A 23,935-nucleotide genomic window follows, 5' to 3' on the forward strand; every position below is an offset into this window, starting at 1 on the left:
CTTCTTGCCATGATGACACAATAAATTTTACAGCCTCCAGGATGTTGAATTGTGTCTTCCAGAACCGTTTCAGTGTTAGTTCAGGATCAGTGGAAGTTGCCTGATGACACCCAAAACATTTTCTTCATGTACAACTTCTTAGAAGTTGCTGATCACATTCTGGTCCATTGGCTGTATGATTGATGTAGTGTTGGGAGGCAAAAACAACATTCACAAAGTCAAATTGATACTCCAAAGTTCTGGCAAGTTCAGGGTCATGCCCAGGGGCATTGGCACCAAGCAATAGAGTGGGATGGTTTTTCATGGGGATTATGCCCAGGTAAAGAGGCTTCATCTCTGGTGATGAATGTGCTTTTGGGCATCTTGTTCCAAAACAGCCCAGTTTCGTCCACATTGAACACTTGCTGTGGAAGATAATTTTCTTCTTCCACCAGTTCTTTACACTCCACTAAAAACTTTGCTGCCCCTTCCTTATCAGCACTAGCAGCCTCACCATTCTGTGCCTGAAGAACCAGTTTGATCTGTCTTTAAATGTTCGTATATCTCCCTGGCTCTTTCACAAATAAATTCAGTAGAAACTGAGTCACCTTTCATCTGTTTTTCCTTAATCCAGATGAGAAGTAACCTCTCTGTTTCTGCAATTAGGGATCTACCTTTAAACACTCTGGTAGTTTTTTCTCTCACTTTCACTTCTTTAAATTTTTCTTTCTGTGCAAGAATTGTCGACACAGCTGATGTCGACATGCCATATTCTTTGCATAGCGCATTTGTTCTAATGCCTTCTTCATGTTTTTTTTTTATAATTTCCTGCTTAGTTTGGATTGAAATCGCTTTTCTTGATCTCTTAGGCCCCATGCTGGATTTAAACAATCTCAACACGTGATATTTTAAGTTTAAACTTGCTGTAAATAAAGAATATTTTCTTTAAAATAACACTGCACTGCGCTATATATTGTCAATATGTAAAATAAATTCAAAATGACCAATAATTTGCTTGGAAACACAGAAAAAAGCGTTTAGTTGAAGAGAGTCTCGCAAGATGCTACCTCCACTGAAAAGACAGAGAGACTAACGCTTGTTTGGTGTGTTGACTGGCTGGATGGCGCGCATAAAACTAGTTTCATTACCTTCAATTATGTTCAATAATTGTTAAAATGACTAAAAAAATTAATATTAAACTTTTAAAATTATTGAATAGTATAAACTTCTTGATATTTACTAAAATAGTAAGGAATTTTAGCCCTAGAACCGATTACTGTATTGGCGGACTAATACTACAGCTGGTTGACCGCCAAGTGCAAGCAAAAACATGTTCAGGTCGGCTCGTAAGAAACTCGTTAATCGAGGGATTGCTCGTTAACCGAAGTTAAGAATCTTATGGAAGGTAACTCGTTAACCGAAATCTCGTTAACCGAGGCGCTCGTTAACCGAGGGACCACTGTACTATACAGTACTGTACTGTACATTCATTAAGTGTAAAAGTACAGTAGAACGTCAATTTAAAGCTATTCAATTTAAAGTGACACCCACAATTAAGGACAATGTTTTAATTTTAAGCGAATCTTTCCTATTTTGCATGAGTCAATCTGGTGCATCATATTTTAAAATTCGCGCCTAATGTTTCTCTGGGCACGCTATACTGTCCTAAGGGCAAAGCTGTACTGCATATGTACTCAAAATAATGTACCAAATGATAACTAAAATTTTTTTCGAGTGCAAACTATAGCATGGTTATATTCAAATTAATCACTATCTTATAAGAATTCCAGCAATGTAAATTATATTCTCCCCGGTCACTTCTGTGACATTTTATAAGCAAAAAACAAAACTCAATTTAAAGGACATAAATAAACAAATACCTGTAAATACTTCACCACACCTTCGTCACAACATGTCACTGTCACTTCCCCCCCCTCTCTCCCTCCCTCTCCCCCATCTTCCCAGCCAGGGTTTGATGGTTATAAACTTACAGTTTTTATCTTATATGATATCACGAACTAAAGTTAGGAGAATATAATTTGCAGTGCTAGATTCCTTGCAAGACAACGAATAATTAGCATATAAACGTCATATATTTTGCTAAAGAGATAAAAAATTTAGCCCTTTGTAATAAAATTAATTAGAACAAGTCAGTTCAGTGACATTTTATAAGAGAAAAACTTAAAGTCACTCTTAAGGACAGATAAATAAATAAGCACTAGACCTTGGCATCAACTGTCAAACATATCACCTCACCTATTCTCCTCCACCACCACCACCACCCCCAATCTTCACATCAGCTGATCGCTAGTAAACAGACCATTTCACGTCCCATAATTTAAGCTGTGTTGATTTATGAGTGTGTGTTTTAACATAATACAACAAAAAATTATGTTTTATTCTATTATTCTAGGAGATGGGCTGAGGTGCATCTGGGTAGACTCTTAGTCTTTTAAGTATTTTGTTTCTCTCAAGTACCAAACTAAATTATTCCATTGAAACAACACTTCGATTTAATACGAATTCGGTTTAAAGCGACCTCTCTTGGAACGTATCTCGTGTTATATCGACGTTCTACTGTACTGTGCAGTACTGTACATAGCAGGGCGGATAGTGTAAGCCTACTGTAGGCTAGTATACTTTAGAGGTTTTATGTACGTTATAGAGTACATGTACAATTCCTCCTTCATGGAAGGAGAGGACAGTGTCAGTTAGCAACAGCTGCCACAGTAGATGGTACAGGACAAAGCAGGGTATCCTCTATCATCATATCACCATTTGGCCTGCCTACATCACAAGCTCAAGATGACAGTATATGCTTTTGAGTACAGTGCAGTATAGTGTGTACAGTAGTACATATACAGCTGCTCCCCGACTTACGATGGGAATAGGGACCCAAATCTGGGTCGTAAGTCGAAAATGCAAAAAATAATACATAGAAAATCTATAATGAAATACAGTACAGTAAAAGTAATCAATAATGAAGGATGAATACAGTGTTACTGTGCTCTTACCTTTATTGTAGTCAGCTGAATGCACACGGGGGCCCCCATAATTTTTTAATTATACATGGAGACTTCATTAACTGGATGAAGCAGAGGAGGAGACAGGGCTGGGTGGGTCATCAATGTTGCTTTTTTCAGACAGGGGAAACTTACTTGTAGAAGGTATTGGATCATCTTTAGGGAGTGAAGAGGCAGCACTGGTGGGGTGTGAGGAGACAGCAATGGGGGATTTCTTAAAATATATGTCCAATTTAGACTGCACAGTTTGCTTTTTCTTTTCATTGTAAATCTCCCTGTAGCAAGCAAGTGCATCTTGGATCATTCTGTCAACTTTTGCAAAACGCTCAACATTTTGATCCATTCCGTCAAACATTTGCATCCCCTTATTAATTGTAGCAAATACCTCTGCCATTTGTTTCACTGAAAAATTTTTGGGGGTGCAGGTTCTTCTTCTACATTTTGACTCTCTTCTTCCTCTGCAATTTTCTGTGCTTCCAGTTCAATAAGATCCTCATTACTTAGCTCTTCTGCTACACTTTCAACCAACTGCTCAACATCTTCAGTATCAATTTCTAACTCCAGCTGTTTACCCAACTCCACTATCTTGTTACTAATTGCAAAAATTACTTCATCTTCATTAAATCCTCTAAAACTGTTCACATATCTTTTCAGGACTTTCTTCCATATTCCATCATGCACTGACCTGTAACCTCATCCCATGCTGCAGCTATGTTCTTTATATATTTTAAAATGTTGTAGTCCTTCCAAAATTCTCTGAGCGTTTTCTCACCTTCAGTAGCAGCAACAGCCTGAGCGAAGGTCGTACGTAAATAATTCCCTTTAAAAGCAGCAATAGCACCTTGATCCATGGGTTGGATGATAGAGGTAGTGTTAGGTGGAATGTAGACTACCTTAACATCAGGGTGCAGGTCGTCCAGGTGTGGTTGGTGTCCCAGAGCATTATCCAAAATTAACAAAATCTTGAATGCAATCCCTTGTTGCAGACAATACTCCTTGGCTCGTGAAATGAAACAAGTCGGAAACCAATCCTCAAACAGTACTAGGCTCATCCATGCTTTCTTATTACTGTGATAAAACACTGGCAGTGTGTGCTTGCTGACATGTTTAAAAGCCCTTGGGTTCTCTGAATGATATATCATGAAGGGCTTTATCTTGAAACCAGCTACATTCCCCCCCAACAGAAGTGTGATTCGGTCCTTGAATGCCTTGAATCCCGGCATGGTTTTCGCCTCTTTGTGGATGTTTGTCCTTTCTGGCATGCGCTTCCATAATAAGCCAGTTTCACCCACATTAAATATTTGCTTAGGCAAATAATTTCCCTCCACGATGACACGATCTAGCTCCTCCTTAAAAGCTTCGGGAGCACCCACATCAGCACTTGCTGCCTCTCCACTCACCTTTACACTATGCAAACTGTAGCGGTTCTTAAACCTTTGGAACCACCCATGACTTGCTCCTTCAGGCTTTCGAAAAGGCTTCTTGCTTTAGCCTGTAGGGTTAGAAGGCTTAAGGGTTCACACTTTTGTATCTGATCTTCCATCCATATCACAAGTAATTTTTCCATCTCATGAATAGGACCTTGTCTTTTTTCCATTATTATTGTTCCTTTTATAGGTGCTGATCCTTTCACTACCTCACGAATACGTTCCTTGTCCTTCAGAATTGTCAATATGGTCGAGTGCGAGAAGCCTAGGTCGCGTGAAATGGTTGCTACCATTTTTCCATTTTCATACTGCATTATCATCTTCATTTTTGTCTCAAAAGTAATTGACTGTCTCCTTTTCTTCTGAGTACCACCAGCACTCTCACTTCTATGCTTGCCAGTCTAAAGTGAATTAGAAACGAAAATATTGTCAGTACACGGCGCGATCACTATCGACAACAACGTCAGCCAAACACCGACTAAGCTCTCTACGGCGTGGGTGCTGTAGCCACGAGGTGACACGACCCAGCCCACGCGATGCTCTCGTATGGGACGGAAACGTTTAGGTCTAGAAAATACGCGAGTCATTTGAAAAAATTTTGGTATCGACTGCAGCGGTCATATCGACTGAGGCGGTCGTATGTGCGGGTGGTTATAGATCGAGTATGTCTTAAGTCGAGGAGTAGCTGTATTTTGTTTATTTACAATGTACTGTATGTGTACAGTAATGTTTGCATAAATAAATACAGCTCTGTGTCTCTGACTGCAGTCCAATGCGGAAACATGCACCAGTACAGGTATCCCTCGATGAACGATCATTCACTTAGCTGTATTTCAATATAGTGATGTGAAATTTTTAAAACCCGTTCTTGTTTAATGATGGTCAGTTTTTGGTTTAGTGATGTTCAACTCACTGAGAAACATTTGGGAGGAAAGACAGAAAACCTGGCAATTCTGTGCTTCAAGTGCACATCATTACAATAGTGTAATGTGGCTTAGAAATAAAGAAAATGGAATATAAATCTATAAAATAAGAAAAAGGAAGAATATGGGTGTGTGTGTGTGTGGTAAGTGAATGTATGCATTGAGGCAGCGAGTTGTAACTGCGGCCAGCCGCACTCTCCCGTCTCCTAATGTGACTTCACGGCATACAGGCAGCAGTCACACGTCTCTTGAATCAGTTTGGTGACTGCATGACTGAACTGTGTCACATATATACTGTACCAGTAAATGTGAAGAATAAATAATAATACTACATTGCCATTATGCAATTGTTTCACGGCACCTAAGACAGAAAACAGCTTAGAGAGAGATCCCACTTCCCCCTCCGCTAAGTGGGCTAACTCCCACGGACGTAAGAAATACCTGTATTTATTCCCTTTGTTTTTGACCTTGTGATAATTATTTTTTATTTATTTTTTTAACATTCTGTATGAATGAATGTAACAGTAAAAAAAAAAAAAATTGGATACCCTGTATCTAGCCAAAATTGTCAAAAAATAATCATAACATAGTTAGTTCACAGCTGACACGAAGAAATGTTTATTCCCTAATGTTTTTTACCTTATGATATTTTTTGCACATTCTTTATGAACAACTGTGTGTGCTTGTAAAAAAAAAAAAACTGTATATCCACCCAAAATTACAAGTTGAACAATAACATTGCTTACAGCTCAGCCTCACACGCTCTGAGTGCTACTGGGTAGCGAGTCGGTGACTTAACGATGGGTTTATCAGGAACATATAGCCATCTTTAAACGAGGGATACCTGTACCCGGAAAAATTCCAGAGACTACTTTGCACCAATTATTCTGGCTAACAGGGAGATTACTTTTGACTATACATGTGAGTTAATTTGATAAGTGGGATGGGAATGAGGTAAAGCAGATGAGAATATCAAATTTATATAGATTGGTAATTAAAAAAGTACTGTGGGCATTACAAATTATGAACAGAAGTCATGGAAGGATAAAGTGTATGAGAATGTAGATGAAAAGAGGGGAAATGTTGAGCAGTTCAAGTTAGCATACATACCACATTATAAATAAAAAGATTACCAAACTATTATGGGAAAAACTAGTACATACTGTACAGTAATTGGTTTAAAAAGAGTCTCCCCCTCCCCCACCTCCCCAGGTACATTCCACGGCTCCCAGTGATGATGAGCAATTAATTGAACACCTGAAAGAACTGATACAAGAACTTGGCCCCTACACTGAAGGTGAGGCAGTGGATGATGCCGAAATTGAAGATGAACTTGAGAGAGACTCAGAAGATGAACAAATGGACACAAACTAATTTATCTTTGGCTAACTTCGAGATAATTATTTATACAGTAATGTAAATAAATGTTTAGTTTTCTAAATAATAAGAATGTACAGTTTTATAATGTTGGTATATACAGTATGTAACATGATTGACTAATGAGACTTTTCAAGTTTTGACGCTGCTATGTAATGTACAGCAACAAACATACTGTATAACACTTTGTACAGTACCCAGAGTTTGTTTTGTTGTTTTTTCATTGTACTTTTGCAGTAAAAAATTGAGTCTGATTTATTTGTTTTAACTCCTTGTGTACAGATTTCCCTCTGGTATTAGTCAAATAAAATATCAAAAGTGCAGCAAAGTAGTGAATGGGTTAAACTTTACTACACTATCATGATTTTTTCATTTTGGGATGGAAAAAATAAGTATGAGGCACACTTTTTTTTAATTAGATTAAAATCAAGATTACACATAAGTTTTCCTTTTTTAATTTAAATATATGGATAAAACCCAGGAATGGTACACTGAAGGAGAATGGAACTGTCCGAGAAAGTTTGGAAAGGGCAGTAGAAGGAGTGAATGTAAAAGTGAAACTTACACTGGGTGACCTTAATGGATGATTAAACATGATAAAATAACAGGTTTACATAACCCATAAACTATGATCTATGATGTCCCTCATGGAAGATGCACCTTCATTGTTGTTAGTGGCAGTCTGTTCTCCCTTCTAGTCCCTTGCCACTCCCCCCACACACACACACTCAATACTCCATTATGGCTGAACAAATTGTAAGTGAATTTTTTAAATTTTAAATTTTTTGGTGTGTACTATTGTGTACCTATTACCTATATGAACAGTGGTAAGCAGGTTTTTTCAGTAATCACACACTTAGGGTTGAAATATCTCTTATGTAAAAGACAGTTGACCTAATCCATGAACCATGTAAGGCAACAAGTATAGGTATGGTAATTAGCTACTATACTTGGGTAATCATAGCATGTGGTAGAAAAGAGGGAGATAAATCTGTTTTTGAAAATGGGGTGGATGAAAGGATATTGGACCAAAGAGATGTTTTGAAGTATGTATGTCATTATGATAATATGGCAACAATTGCCAAGTTGACAATGTGAACAAATCAGTAAACTGAGAATTTGAGGAAAAAGAAACCAAATGATTAAACTTGAAAAGTCTACCTGAGGTGTTTAAGAAGACTAGAGTTGACTGGTCAGGACAAGGATAAAGTTAGGCAAATTTCAATACAGTATCACTTACAGAATGCATTAGTAGATGACAAGAAGCAAATTAAGGATAATGAGCTTAGCACCTGTACCAGTACAGTACAGTATTTGATAAATTTCTCATTAGAATTTGCACCATAATCTTGCTGAGACTGCAGTAAGTTATGCATAATACAATACTGAGTTCTAAAAATTTTCATTTAATTAACTTGTGTATTTTATGTGCAATAGTAGTGCTCAGACAGAATTTAGACAAATTTGCGGGCAGGTTACCCTAAGCAGTTTCTCAAAAAGAATTAAATACCTTTCATTAATGTTCCCCCTCCACAAAGACACAATGTTTTAATTTGGTTTGCCCAAAACTTCACACATCACCAATGGTGTCAGACTCCAGCAACTCATCAAACAGTTACCGTATGCAGACACTGCTGTTTCCTGAATGTCCATCCACCTCACCCTAGTGTCAGCAATCAAATAAATAATAATTAAACAAGTGGAAGAGGTAGTTAGTCTTCCCATGTCGCGAGTATCTTCAGTTTCGGCAATAAAGACGTGTTACGTGAAATTTCCACTCCCTTTTCCCAATAATATCAATAAAATGGAGTAAAATGCAAGTGATAGCTACAATATCCTTCTTATTTTAAATTACTTACAGTATACTTATAATCAACCAGCAATAACTAAAATCACCTACTGCCACTTGTAAGTGGATATTTTGAGCAAAGAGTTGGGTTTCGTGGAGTCTGTTTAGATCATGGAGGTATAATAGGGTGGAGGCGGCATCCGCTCAGAAAAGTGAGGTCACTCTGAGCTGCCGGCTGCCAATTGTGGTTGGCAAAAGAGGCAAGGTCGCGGCCATGTCCCGCCAGATAACAGTCACCAGCTCACAGGTGCACATTATTTCTCTTTGTGTGTATAACATATAAAAATGCCAGTATCGTGTGCTGCTTATGGATGCACTGCTAGGCTCGACAAGGAAATTTAGTTCAACAGTGTTTACTTGGCTTCATTCAGTAGGTGTTACTGTTATATCCCTAACTTTTGACAGAGTAGCATCAAATTTGTCTATGATAAAGCACTTTGGTTGCAGTCTTGAGCATGATAGTCTAAAATCATCTTTTCCACACCCAGTAACACAGCAGCCAATTTATGTATTTATGTTAAAGCTTGTGAGAAATTTTTTTGGAGATAAGAAAGTTTTCATTGGTCATGGTAAGTTTGTGAAATGGGAGTACAGTACATTGAACAGTTGCACAACCTCCAAGAACATGAAGGACTTCATTTAGGCAATAAACTGAGAATTGTGCACATTGCATGGATAAAGAAAAGAATGAATGTCAAATTAGCTGCACAGCTACTTAGTGAATCAGTTGCAAAGTATTTGACATTTTGTCTTGAAAAAATAAGTGAATTTGAGGGCTGTGAAGTTACTATTAATTTCATTATGATTTTTAATACACTGACATAGTGTACTCAAAGAATTTGCATGCCAGTAGCTACAAATGTCCAATTCAAAAAAAGAATGCTGATGAAATCATAGAGTTTTTGAGAAAAGCAGAAACATATATCAGATCATTAAAACTCCCTGATGGTCAAGAGCTACTGAAGTCCAGTCGTAAAACTGGTTTTCTTGGCAGCTTATATGAAAATTTGGTGGCATGTCTTAATCCTGTTTTATGCTTTTTGTTGACTTATAAAATGAGTCAAGATCATATTGAATTGGGTTTTTTTTAAATTAGAAGCATGGGAGGATGTAATAACAACCTCACAGTTAGGCAGTTTTCTGCTGCTTATAAAAAGATCATGGTACATAATGACATGAATGATATAGTTCTTGGCAACTGTTTACCACTAGAAACTGTACCAATACGGAATGCCTAGCAGCTGTGCAAATAATGTTAGGGTAGACACTCTGTGAATGCTATTAATACCTCTGTTTTGAAACACAGAGTTATAGATAACTTGTTGTCTAGTCATCTTTAGCTAATGAGGAGCATAATTATATTTATTTTCCAAGCAGTTTCCATTTGTCCCAATGTTCCAACAAAATTGTTGCATACATATATAGCTGGCTTTGTTGTGTTTCGATTAAAGAAATCTTTACACTGTGAAGCTTCTGTTGATGCCTTAACAAGCACTAATGTTGGCCAGATGCTTTCTCTGATTATGTTGAAATTCAAAGGGGGCCTGATATATCCTTCAGATGATGTGCTAATTGTGAAAAAAAATTTAGAGTAACCATGTCATGCAAACAAAATATAGATCTAACTTTAGGAAGAGCAGATTTTCACAGACTTGTTCATTCAGTGTTATCAAGTTACGCTAATAGAGAAGTATTTCCTAAACTATCTCACCACGTTTGATACAGAACCTACGGAAAATCACATACGTTTATTGATTAAAACAGTTGCCGAAAGCTATTTGCAAGTCAGATATGCATAAGCTGGAGAACAGTGCACTGCTAAGTTACAAACCCAGGTTGAGGTAAACAGTCGTCAGATATACACAAAGCTCATTCATTTCAGTGGCCAATAAGATTATGTACTATACATAAAGACATCGTATTTACACGTTTATTACATTATTTGTATATATTTTCTTGAATAATAAAGGTTAATGAATTTTCTCACTTGTTTACACATTAGCAAATGTATTTATGAATGAACAGTAGGACAATAATTCGTGTAGATTAGCAGTACGCACGTCGTTGACTGGTGAGGTGTGGAGACTGGCAGAGGTATCTTGCCAACCACAGTACGCATAGCGGCAGTGCGGCTGGCTGGCTTCACTCCCGACAGCGCTATACACCGCTCATGCCACCTCCACCCTATTATACCTCCATGGTTTAGATGCGCAGAACAGATGTTTTCTGGTTCTGCCCATGCACAGTATAGCACCGGGGTAGAAATATTTCACATAACACTGGTCCCCATATGTGTTGATAACCCGACATATTTACCGTTACACATCACACTTACACACTGCTGTTCCATAATGACATAAAAACCAATGTTGCATGTACTTAATCTCATATATATGACTAGATCTGCTGGTAATTTTATTGCCATCATTAATGCCTGAAGTACAGTACTATTATTAAACTACAAGCACAGTTTTATCGTAATGATGGGAATAGGTTGTCATATACAAAGGATTAAGACATCGTGCTCAAGGGATTAATTCACTGTGCTAATTCGTTATACTAAGGGGTTAACATCTTATTCAATGTGCTTTGTTATACTTAGGGCTAACATATCTTACTCACTGGACTAATCCATTAAATCAAGAAGTTAATATATCTTATTCTACAAATCCATACTCAAGGGGTTATTTAGTTTATGCCGAGAATATATAATTTTTGTTTGTTTGAGTAAATGAATAAACAAATCCATGGATATTCTAATATCTCTCTATCTCTCAGACCTATAAAGCTTTAGATATGCAAAATATGTGAATTGTAATGCTATCTATATTTATACAAAATTGCCATGCTTCTCGTAGTCATGTTGTCCTGACCACCAAATGCGGCAAGAACTTCCCTTCACGAACCAGCTGTCAATATCCGGGTAGCTGCCATTGTTGTCTCGTCCCTGCACACTCAGCTTTACCCCAGCAGCTTCAGCTCCTGATCTCCTGGACAAGAAACACTGTATGTTACACAGGAACCACAGAGAGCAAGAACCCTAAAAATTACCGTATATCACGGCCTATAAGGCGGCGGGGTGCATAAGACGCCCCCCCCAAATTTCCATTTAAAAAGTAGCTTTTGAGCTCTATTTGCTGTATAAGACCAGTACCCCAAATGTGACACTTACCCACTGACTCAGTAGTCCTTTACCAACCATCCTTGATTTTTTAAAATAAGGCCAATTCACTTCAAGTAATGTCATCAAATTATACCCGCTGGTGTAGTGTAAACACTAGTGACGTCACTGAAGCGTGGTGGGAGTGTTCCCTCGTCTCGGTGGTGTGACTATTTATACAACATGTGGTTCAACAGCAACCACCGTATTCTAATTGTGGTGTTTCATTAGGATTTGAGTGAAAAAGGTTACCAGTATGTACTTACTACATACATTTATTACACAAATATATATATATATATATATATATATATATATATATATATATATATATATATATATATATATATATATATATATATATATATATATATATATATATATATATATATATATACTGAATATACTATGTACAAAAAATGAATGTTCAATGAATTATTTATGGTGCATTAGGGTACTGGTCACTTCAAATGAGCTATAAATAGCTTTGTTATCTCCCCTCCATCTCACCCTGAGCCAGACGGAAGGGTCTTGGTAAATAACATGTTTGCTTATTTTCCATTTACTTTAAATAGATTTACCGAATTATTTGTTTTATTTATTTATTTATAATATACTGTAATATATTAAACACACTGTAATTATTTTCTTTAATTTATAAACTGTTTTGCGACAAAGGAATGTTCTCCAGTAGTGTTTCATTAGGATTTGAGTGAAAAAATATTACGTACTTACACAATTGTTCCTCTTACTTTGACAACACAACATACATACAGTATATTATTTCTCAGTTTTGATCTTTTTTTTTAATTTTTGTATTTATTTATAGTTAGTTACTTAAAATAAGGCCAATTCACTTCAAGTAATGGCATCAAATATTACCAGCTGGTGTAGTGTAAACACTAGTGACGTCACTTGAGCGTCTGTAATTAACCGTCGATAGTTTCAAGAATTAATGCACTTTTCCTTTCTTGTCTCCTCACTGGCAAATGGGGGGGGCGTGGGGAGGGGTGTGTGATGATAGCTGTGTTTATTACAGGGGTATAAATCTCTTTTACGGTATGTTAGACAGGTTTATAATACATTTTTATTATTTTAATATACCGGTAATCTTAATTTGAATCCAGCTTGCCAAACGTAAGTTTCAGTATAAAATAATTAGTGGTAAGACCTTGTGAGTGGCTTACGATGTTTTCATCACCACTCTTGACACACTAAACCACAATATTTAAGAGGTAAGAATTTTAAACTTGGTGGTTTAGACGACCCCCTAACTTTGGGCAGATTTTTTTAATGTTCAAATTTCGTCTTATAGGCCGTGATATACGGTAATGCGAGTTCATTACCTACAGTATTAGAAACAAGCTTAAGTGATACTAACAATCTGAGTCATTCACAGGATAAATAGCAACAGCTTTCAAGCTTATGTGTCCAGTAGATCTTCATCCACTTGCGGATAATAACCGGCAGTGAATGAATTACGAAAAGGTTATTATTTCCTTTAATTTTTACCAAATGATTGAGCTAAAAATGTGATCATGTGATCACAACCAGTATTACAAAGTAATAAAATCCCTACTGGTCGTTGCCAGTTGACCATTTTTAATCTTACCCAAAACCATTCAATGGGCACTATTTTCTTATTGCACTTAACTCGTGCAAAATTTTACTAAAGTTCGCCTGTGGTTTCTGAATACTGTACCGAGTTTTCATAAAAGCAAAATGACCTCATCAGTTAGCAAGCACTTTTGACTAAATCCAACCTCATTTAATGAATTTTATGTACAACCTCATCAACGTATTGTCCTCAAAAGTTTTGCCAGGTTTGATAGAAAAATATTGTGGTATCTGTGCAATGAGCAGCAACAGAAAACTGAGGGGAGATAGACAAACAAAGAACAATCCTTTGGTCCCCTCTTAACCACAGGATTTCCGTCTTGCACTCAAGGTTCTTGCCAGCTTTCAGCACACTGAAGATCTTTGCTATAGGTCTGCCAGTAACATGTTGCATGTCATTCAATACAGTAACCTCGGATGAACTATACATGTCAGTTGATTGAAAATGTTCAAAGGAGGGCCACCAGACTGGTGCCTGCACTTTGGCACCTCAGCTACCCTGAGAGATTAGAGATCCTGAAATTGCCTAGCTTATACTATAGACAGGCAAGGGGGAACCTGATTGAGGTGTATAAACATCTCAAAGGGCACTACTCAGTTGAGTGCCCTTACCTGGAGCTGGAGGACTCTCGCCCTACAAGGGATTACAGCTCAAGGTTGAAGAAGCCGCAAGCCCAGAAAACTGTGAAGGGTAACTTTTTCGGAGTGACAGTTGTGAACTCTTGGAACAATCTGCCAGAGTGTTTTGACAGCACCGAGTGTGAGCTCTTTCAACACCAGAATTGACAAACACTGGAGCAGGGTCAGATGCATCTAGGAGCCAGTACTTGCCAACAGTGTGTAACAGAGAAATGACCGATAGCCCAAGTGGCTAACGATCCGATCAGTGAAGAGGATAAAAGTAAAAGTACCTGTACTACATATGCACTTGAAAGTTTGTCAGCCTTCATCTTCATAAGGTTCTGGAGCACAGTGCGTACTTCTACATCTGACTATTGTACAGACAGTTGGCAAGAAATTTTATAATATTGTACTAGTTTGTTCATGGCCTGTTTCTACCATATCTATTTTTGTCTGTTCCTTGTCAATAAACCTATTATGTCAGTGTTGAACTTAGTGTTCATCTCACCAGCTACCCAAAATATTTGGCTTGATCTTTGCATCTTACTTAAAAGTTTTTTCATCATTATTCTGTATTACCCTTATCATATTCCAAACTTTGTTCTTTTGTCTTACGTATTAGTAACATTTCTTTGGTTTCTGTCTAGTATTTTTTCCCAGCACCTGTTTTTATTTTATGAAGTGACTCTTCAATTGTGAAGGCTACTGATTATCTTATTTGTTCTTAGTGTTACGATTCTTCATGGCATGTACAACTCTATGCATAACCTAAGTTTCTACTCCTGTCTCTGACGAAACAGTACAAGTGAATAATATACTTTAATAAAGAGCGTTGAAAATCATCAAAGCATCACCTGGAAGCACATAAAGAATGGATGCAGGTACCATTCATACACACAAGAAAAAACCACTCATTTATACTACAATATATAAGTGTTTAATGATACACATCAATATAAAATTGTGTTTGACAGTACCCATGTTATGGTCACAGTGGCACGGCTGGTCTGTTTGAAACCTGATGATTCATATTATGCTCTATGCCCACTAAACATGTGGGTAACTGGTGAGTTACCCCAAGGGAGAAATGCGTTTTCCCTAGCTTAGGTGCCGTTCATTTTCTCTAAAACCTGAAAGTAAATTTGAATGTGAGAGAGAACACAGCTGTTTTGCATCAAATTAGATATGTCTGATTACAGATGAAGCGTTCAAGATCCTTTGTGACTGATGTTGAAAGCTTCAATTGTATTTGCTGTTAGTGAAATTGTTAATATAAGTCAGGGTAGAATCTACTGTAAGAATGAGGTATCATTGACGTCGTTCCTAGAGGCGCTATGAGTTGTTAACTACAGTTTTACCCCGCCTAACGCGGTTTCACTTAACGCGTTTTCGCATATACGCGGTGCCTTGCCAAAGCTGAACTTTCACTTAACGCGGATTTTTTCCACATATACGCGGTGAGTGTCCGAGACGCTATTTTTAGATTTGCCCCACCCGCCACCCTGCCTGACTGCCTGTTTTAGCTCATAAAATTCATACAAATTACCAGGCCAGAATATAATTTACATTGCTGGAATTCTTATAATTTGGTGATCATTTTGAATATAAACATCATATATTTTGCTTTAAACTTACAATTTTTAGATAAAATTTTTTCTCTAGGTAACTATGGTATCTTTTGTGCAAAATATATGACATTTATATTCAAAATATTCCTGGTCTTACAAGGAATCCAGCAATGTCAATTATATTATCCTAACTTTAGTTTGAGGTATTATTTATTAAAATTTAGTGGTTATCCCACACATCTCCTTGGGACGGTTGGTGGGGGGTGGGGGGGAGGGAGGGACCAACCGACCATCTGTTACCCTGTGAAGAATTATTATTTTTTTTTATTAACTGAAGATATTTGTTTTAGCTCATAAAATTCATACAAATTACCCGGTCAGAATATAATTTACATTGCTGGAATTCTTATAATTTGGTGATCATTTTGAATATAAACATCATAGATTTTGCTTTAAACTTACAATTTTTAGATAAAAATTTTTCTCTAGGTAACTATGGTATCTTTTGTGCAAAATATATGACATTTATATTCAAAATATTCCTGGTCTTACAAGGAATCCAGCAATGTCAATTATATTATCCTAACTTTAATCTGAGGTATTATTTAATACTAAATGTTAAAAACTCTGGAAGGGAGGATTGGTGGGGGGTGGGGGGGAGGGTTGGGACTGACCGCGCGGTTGGAAGAGGGGGGGAGGCAAGGTGGGGTACTTTGATTGACAGATAGTGTCGTGAAGATTATTTTTTTTTTATTAACTGAAGATATTTGTTTTAGCTCATAAAATTCATACAAATTACCCGGTCAGAATATAATTTACATTGCTGGAATTCTTATAATTTGGTGATCATTTTGAATATAAACATCATATATTTTGCTTTAAACTTACAATTTTTAGATAAAAATTTTTCTCTAGGTAACTATGTTATCTTTTGTGCAAAATATATGACATTTATATTCAAAATATTCCTGGTCTTACAAGGAATCCAGCAATGTCAATTATATTTTCCTAACTTTAGTTTGAGGTTATCCCACACATCTCCTTGGGACGGTTGGTGGGGGGTGGGGGGGGGAGGGAGGGACCGACCGACCATCTGTTAGCCGGCTGTGTAGTGTGAGAGGGGGAGGGAGTTGAGTCCATTATTTGAATGGACATTAACTTGGCGACTGTATTTCTCTATTTCTCTTAAGTATTAATGTGTGCATGTACCATCATAAAATTAAGATGTTATTTTTACTACAACATAGGTATGTGCCTTCAAAAAGTGGAGTTTGGGGGTCGGGCCGGTTTCTATTGGAATTAATCCCATATGTTCTGTTGTTCACTTAACGCGGATTTCACTTAACGCGGGACCCTCTGGGTTCAATTGACCGCGTTAAGTGGGGTACAACTGTAATGCTAAAGTTACATTTTTTTTGATCTGTGAACATCAGAGAATCTGAAATTTGTATCAAAAGTCTTGTCAATTATCTAGTTTTGAAACTCGTTAATTATTCTGAAGGGAACTGTCACGCCACGTATCTTGAGAATTTAACAGGAACTAATTCGAGATCCTCTGTCCTACGCCCCGCCCACAATGACTGCCATTCTGAAACTTGAAATCAATTTAATTCTCATCTTTGAAAACTGTCATTGCATAGTTTGAAAAGTGGACCTTAATAAATTGTAATGAGGTTGTAGCCTGATTTTCACCATGTCAAGGTGTGTAGTAACAGAGCTTGTGATATATCTATGTGAGTGTCAACACGGGGGAGGTGGGGCACTGGCTGAGACGAGAGACAGTGGCTCTCGCCTCAGACTAAGCCCCGCCATCATTCTGCCAACAGGTATGTTTCATACTCAGTGTTACCCAGCCCTATTAAGTGATTTGACGTAGTTGTGTTTTGTTTGAATATGCAAGTGATCCAGTAATGTGACTTTGATGTGTTTTAAGTGAAGTCTTATTACACCTTCAGGTTTTAAAAACGTATGACATTCGTGTCAGCTCAGACTTAGCTCCGCCATCATCCTGCCAACAGATTCCTGTAGGTCAAGAGTGGTCGTTGTATGTTAGGATGACATCCAACCCTAGTAGTGGAGATGGATGAAACCACTGAGACTGAGTAGCGTCACTTGCACGGAGATGTAGCCAGGCTAGCCTGCCAAGCCAGCTGCCTTTCAGATGCACGCCAGCCTGTGTTCACTGTCCATCCCTGATGATCTCACGCACCAGAGTAAACACGGCCAGCTCCCTTTTAATTTTAATTTTATCCTCTTCACCACTGATCGGCTCGTTAGCCGCTTGGGCGATCGGTTGTCCCTGTTACGCACTGTTGGCAAATACTGTACTGGGCATGCACTGGCTCCTGAATGTATCTGAACCTGCTCCAGTGTTGGTCAAGTCTGGTCTTGAAAGAGCTCACACTTGGTGCCTTCACCACACTCTGGCAGATTGTTCCAAGAGTTCACAACTCTCACTCCAAAAAAGTTACCCCTCACAGTTATCCGGACTTGCGCTTCTTTAACCTTGAGCTGTGTCCCCTTGTGGTGTGAGCGTCCACCAGCTCCAGGTAAAGACACTCGACTGAGATGCTTGTACACCCCAATCAGATCTCCCCTTGCCCGTCTGTAGTATAAGCTAGGCAAGTTCAGGCGCTCCAATCTCTCCGGGTAGCTGAGGTGCCACAGTGCAAGCACCAGTCTGGTGGCCCTCCTTTGGACATTTTCAACCAGCTGACAGTCCCTGGCTTATCTCAGGGACCAGACGGGGAAACACTTCACTCTTGAAGATTGTTATGAGGGACGGACCATCTAGATATCTGAATGACTTTCTTATAAGACCTATTAACTTAATTTCCTGAATACCTTCTTCTCGCAATGGCCCGAGAACTTCACTTCATTGTCAACATACACACCTAGGTCTTTTTCACATTCCGTCTCATTTAATGCAGTCTCTTCATTCCGTTGGGACATATGATAGCAGTGTTGTTTGTTTTGAGTCCACCACTAAGTAAAGTGTGCTGTGGCTGTGTTATTCATATGAGTACCCATGTAGGTATCTTCTCAGTAGTATGAGTGTGTGGAGATAGCAAGAGTATGAGGTCACAACTTATTTCTTGGCAAAGGTAGAAAAATAGCAGAACGAAGCTACATTCCTGATGTTAAAATAGTATCATTGGTATGATGCTTAGAGTCCTGATACGGATTAGGAACAGAGAATCTCAGGTACCGTGTATTGCTGGTACTCGAGGAAGTGTGCCATATTGTCACATGGTGTGTTCTTTTAAATGTACAGTCTCGTTCAAGATTCTTCGAACACTGCTGGAGACAGCTGGCAGCTCAAGGCCGTTTGTTTACTATAGTATGTAGTAAAAATTATGAATAAATGTAAAAGTGATCAGTGATTGGTTCCTTACTTCCCCGTTGCTTAATTTAATGGTTGGGCTTCGTTGTTTCGTATTATATTATACTACGTACTATAGTAAACAAACGGCCTTGAATTGCCAGCTGTCTCCAGCAGTGTTCGAAGAATCTTGAACGAGACTGTACACCCAGTAACGATATAAGAAGCTAGTGTATCTAATTGGAATTGCAAATGAGTAAAGCCAAGGAGTTGATCCTTGTAGTTGTATGTTAATGACACCTTCAACAAATTTAATTTTATATTAATAAACCATTTTTAGTGTATGTTAGGGGTATTATTTTCCCTCATTATCTACCTTTATTCTTGTCCATAGCTTGATACCAGAATTACAGTAACCCATGTGTCCTAACCCTCGCCATGCTACCAAAGGTCAGAGGTTCTGAAGTAACTATATGAAATAAAATAACTAAGACAGAACTAATGAGAAAATGAATGAAGTAAGAAATTGAAAGAAAAAAGTTGAAGAGTTAAAGTTAACAGCAGGGGGATAAATTAATAAGAAAAGACTAATAAGAAATCCACCCCCTTTATGCACATGGTTGAGGCCATTAAAGTTAAATGGTACTGTCAACCCTAACTTTTTATTTTATTATCATCAGTGAAGACCATTTGTGTGACACTAACTTGGTTATGTTGGATAGCTTGAACTGAGTGGGGTCATGAAGTTTAGAGCACAGATCACATACCATCGGGGAGAAAGGGTGGCCCAGTTCAACTATATATTTATTTTTCCACTCGAAATACCTGAAAAAGAGGAATAACTTTACACTACTGTTTGTTATATTTTTTCATTGTATTTGATAAATATAGATGGGAAAGCCAAAATAGTCACAAAACCATAGAACAGAATTATTGTAAACTAGGAATTAGTAAAATAGGTTGACACCGAGGTGCAGATACAGTACCAGGATTATTGACAATTTTGTTTTCTTCGCAATGATGATTTGACTGTGACGGAAAGCGGGTATAACAAAGATACTTAATAAACTTAAGCACAAGGTTGAACATGAATTATTGTCAGAAATATATTATTCTTACTTATTGTACATAGTTGCGTTTTCTGCTACCAATTCCAGATACTTTGCCAATTCCTTGGGGGTTTTAAAGTCGAGAGCGTTGATGTATGAGTTAATTGGTGCTATTGCTGCATAGTTTCCTCCGCCGAACACTACAGGGATCACGTCTAGTTGCAGCGCCAAGAAGAATTTCTCTGTAATGTAATCCTGACCTGCAAGTACATCCCAAGATATGTTAATCCTCTCAAAAACACAAGCCTGTAGTACTATATTGCATGTCATTTATTCTAATTACAACATTGTCTAAGAGGTCATATCAAGGGTTCTAAAGGGGGCCTTACAAGCACAGTTTTAACTGACAGGTATAACAGACAGGCCCGCCTCCTAACGCATTTACACGATTCAGTTAAGACTGTAAGTTTTGTCAGTTCAACCCAGAATTCTAAAGTGTTAACATGTCTCCCCTGGACGATGAAACATTAATTGCTTTAGCAATTGTGATTGCTGTTCGAGACAGAAAAAAGATCAAAATGGGTGAAAGAATGGCTATCTAAAAGGGATGAACTATCACATACAAATCTATTAAATGGACTAGGACTAGAGCCTGAGGACTGGTTTAATTATGAGAATGAATGGGGCCACCTATTTGAAACTTCTAAGCCTATTTACACCATATATTAATACACATCCTCAGTGGCAGATCTTGACTTCTTTGATAAATTGACTTTTTTCAGTTCTTTTCTAAAGGATGATCTAAGAATGTCTATTTTTTTGAGCACTGATTTCCTTGTAGTGTTAAGATCTATTTTGTTTTTCTAATAGTTCATCAAAACATTTTTTTTTAATATTCAATAATTTCACTATCCAAAGTGAAATTAAATGAATTCAGTCAAAGTTTCCTTTTCTGTCAATTTCAAATCCATTTTTAAAAAATAAAATAACTTAAGTTCTATGATATGTGTCTTCACACCACAAGAACTTTACTCGCACTGACAAAATGGCCTGATGAGCATTTAAACGTTCAGGCCTGTCTTCCAACCTGCCAACCATCCAGCAATCTTGAACGACGTGCCTGTGTAAAAAACAACACCTTTACACTCTCAGTTTCGTCGTTCAGGCCACCTTTACAGGCATAACTGTCAGTTAAAACAGTGTGTGTAAAGCCCCCTTAACATTAGCACTATACTACAGGTATTTTCAGAGTGTGCGGATATGTGCACTTGGAAGATGTTGATAGTGTTTCTATGAGCCTAAAAAAGTATAAAGCCAATCTTGAGCTCCGTATGACCCTGTAACGATTATGAAAAAGACTTACAGATAGAGTTTTCAAAGGCGAAGTAAAACATGTACTGTTCAATCTCAGCATTACATTCATCTTGATTGAAGGTTCCCAGTGTTCTGAGTGAGATGTTTTTGCCACATTTTTTAAAACCGCACCGTCCAAATACATCCACTTTCATGAAACTGAAATTGAATTGCATCTTGGTTGTCATAAGTCCATCCTTCACAGTGTCAAAATTGCAGCATATAATAGTAACAAAGTACTGTAGTGTTATCTGATAATAAATACCATGTCACTGCTTCATGACAAAAAGTAAATTAAAATAACCTGAGTCCTTCCTAAAAAAAAAGTAGATAAAATATATTGAGTGCTTCCCAAAAAAGTATATAAAATACCATATGTGCTTCCTGACAAAAAGAAAACAGTTAACCACAAAATTTTTTGGCATTAATGTAAATGTTCTTCTCTGTGACACACCTTTCTCACATTCCACCAAGACCTTATTAGCATGTCCTCCTCCAGTCTTATATTGACGCATCATGTCTAGTTTTTCTTTCAAATACTTTGTTCACCATTTCAATTTACTGAGCTGCACAAGTCGCCCATTCTCTTATTCCATGTGGCTGTTTCACTACAATACAATCATACAATGAAGTTCCAATAATCCCATCCCACCGTTATAGGTCGTATCAGAGTATCAAAGTTGGCAGGATGCTGTTTATGGAATCTCTCTTGTCAAGAAGATTTTTATACTGTATCGGTAGGCTTAAAAATCTGTGTCATGCCAACTTAAACACATGCATATAAATATTCAGGTGTGCTGAGAAGGTATAAATTTTCCCAGCACACCAGAATTTTTGCACCTGTTTAAGATGAGAAGTTCAAAATTGGTGTGGTACTGATTTTTAAGTAGATAAACGATATAAATGTCGTTTGTACCCTGGCCGGACAGATGGCCGAAGGACATTTGGCCGATAGACTTTTCACCGATGGACATTTGACCAAACGGACATTGAGCCGACAGGCATTTGTCCGAATGGACAATTAGCAGAACGGACATTTGGGCAAATGGACTTACGGCCTTTTTAAAAAAAATTTTCTTTCTTCTTTGCAATGTATTTGCTTTATAAAACACAGGATAAAAAGATAACATAATTGCAATGTGATACATTTGCATGATAGAAAATTCTTTTTTGCACATTTGTATAGGTTAGGTTAGGTTAGGCCAGGCCATTTCTCCATTCGCCATTTGTCCATTCGGCTAAATGTCTGTTCGGCCAAATGTCCATTTGGTCAAATGTCCGTCGGCCAAATGTCCTTTGGCCATCTGTCCGGGAGCCGTTTGTACACACTTGTGCAAGCAGGCAAGTTCCCTGATATAACTTTAATTCTTTAGTAGTTTTCATGCCCTTTACAACTTTCGAGTGTTTCAAGCATTGTTTTCCTTTCCTTGGTAAAAGTACGACCCAAATAATTGTACTCTTGTATGTCTCCATAGTTTTCACACAATCATGTGTTGCACCAACACACATGCTCTCCATCTCCATTTATCCATTCAACTTCATTTCCTGCATATACACACTTGAATGTCGGATTGATTTACTGTTCACAAATGTTTGTATACTTGCACCGTCTTTTACTCTATATACACGATGATAAAGTAATTTTGTATGAAAATTTTTCTGTCCATCTAAACTACACTGTTACAGACAAACCAGTATGTAATGCAGACCCTACATGAAGTAAAGACAGCAAACACCACAACAAAGGTGACACTATTTATATCGTGTGTTTGTTTGGACATTATAATCACATGAAAGAGTATGATTAATGTTGCTTACTGGACCAACTCCTTCACAAACCACTCTCTCCTTGACTCTGTGCCGCAGTGGCTCACCATCCACGCTGCCATCTTGTACTTGGTTTTGTTAGCCCAGTAATCCTTAACTGTAAAGATAAAAATGGCTATTATCAATATTCAAGCTGTAAATTATGATAGGACATCAATCCTTGAAGGAACAGCTACCGGTAAGCTAAATAACCCCCCCATCACACCCACCTTTTTTGTGTGAGCCTTTATAAAATACAAGCCTGAAATACAAAATTCATATTTTAGCATAATACAATACAGTAACGTAATAGAAATGTGTATATGATAATTCTGTGGACATTTAGGGTGATGATATTGAGGTGTATACTCAAGAAGAGGGTCTAGAATTATGGCCCTAACCAGAGCACGAGAATGAAGAGGGGTTACAGTGTTGGACAAAATCCGCAATAAACATATGCCAATTTACAATGCTGAGGCTAATGTACTGTTTTAATCAAATTTCACAGTTCAAAAATCATATACGTATAATTAATTTCTGAGACTGTAGGGTTATGAGATATTGATTCACACTCAGGATGGGATGGAGAAAGCAAACTCACGATGTGCTTTCTGTATAGTGGGGTATGCTATAACGAATGGATTCTACTACGAATATTCCTATAACGAACGGTTTTACCTATAAAATTGAGAATGCTATAACGAACGAAACTCCTACAATGAATTTTGTTTTTTCTTTTTTTTACTAATTTATTGTTTTTTTTATTACAAGTATTAATGATATTCTATATTTCAGGGGTTTAGATGCATATTTATGCACTTTTTTACAATTTTTACAATTTTATATTATATTTTTCAGTGT

General features: G+C 37.4%; 2 protein-coding genes across 2 annotated transcripts in view; one reads left to right on the plus strand and one right to left on the minus strand.

Moving 5' to 3' along the window:
- The window catches only part of LOC121854394 (probable assembly chaperone of rpl4), a 36,275-nt gene extending 29,292 nt beyond the window's left edge, over nt 1–6,983 (plus strand). Inside the window, exon 5 of the mRNA XM_042349055.1 lies at nt 6,565–6,983. Coding sequence (XP_042204989.1) covers nt 6,565–6,726 — 162 coding nt within the window. The 3' untranslated portion in view covers nt 6,727–6,983. The remainder of the gene's footprint in view (nt 1–6,564) is intronic.
- Nucleotides 6,984–7,124: 141 nt separating this feature from the next.
- LOC121854411 (alpha-(1,3)-fucosyltransferase C-like) overlaps nt 7,125–23,935 on the minus strand; it is a 44,048-nt gene continuing 27,237 nt past the window's right edge. The window contains exons 7-11 of the mRNA XM_042349082.1: nt 23,087–23,192; nt 21,279–21,427; nt 19,986–20,175; nt 19,572–19,691; nt 7,125–11,568 (exon numbers count right to left, since the gene is read on the minus strand). Of these exons, the coding sequence (XP_042205016.1) occupies nt 11,409–11,568; nt 19,572–19,691; nt 19,986–20,175; nt 21,279–21,427; nt 23,087–23,192 (725 nt within the window). The 3' untranslated portion in view covers nt 7,125–11,408. The remainder of the gene's footprint in view (nt 11,569–19,571; nt 19,692–19,985; nt 20,176–21,278; nt 21,428–23,086; nt 23,193–23,935) is intronic.

The sequence above is a fragment of the Homarus americanus genome, unplaced genomic scaffold, assembly GCF_018991925.1.
Source record: "Homarus americanus isolate GMGI-L3 unplaced genomic scaffold, GMGI_Hamer_2.0 scaffold54443, whole genome shotgun sequence".
NCBI classification, from domain to species: Eukaryota; Metazoa; Arthropoda; class Malacostraca; order Decapoda; family Nephropidae; genus Homarus; species Homarus americanus.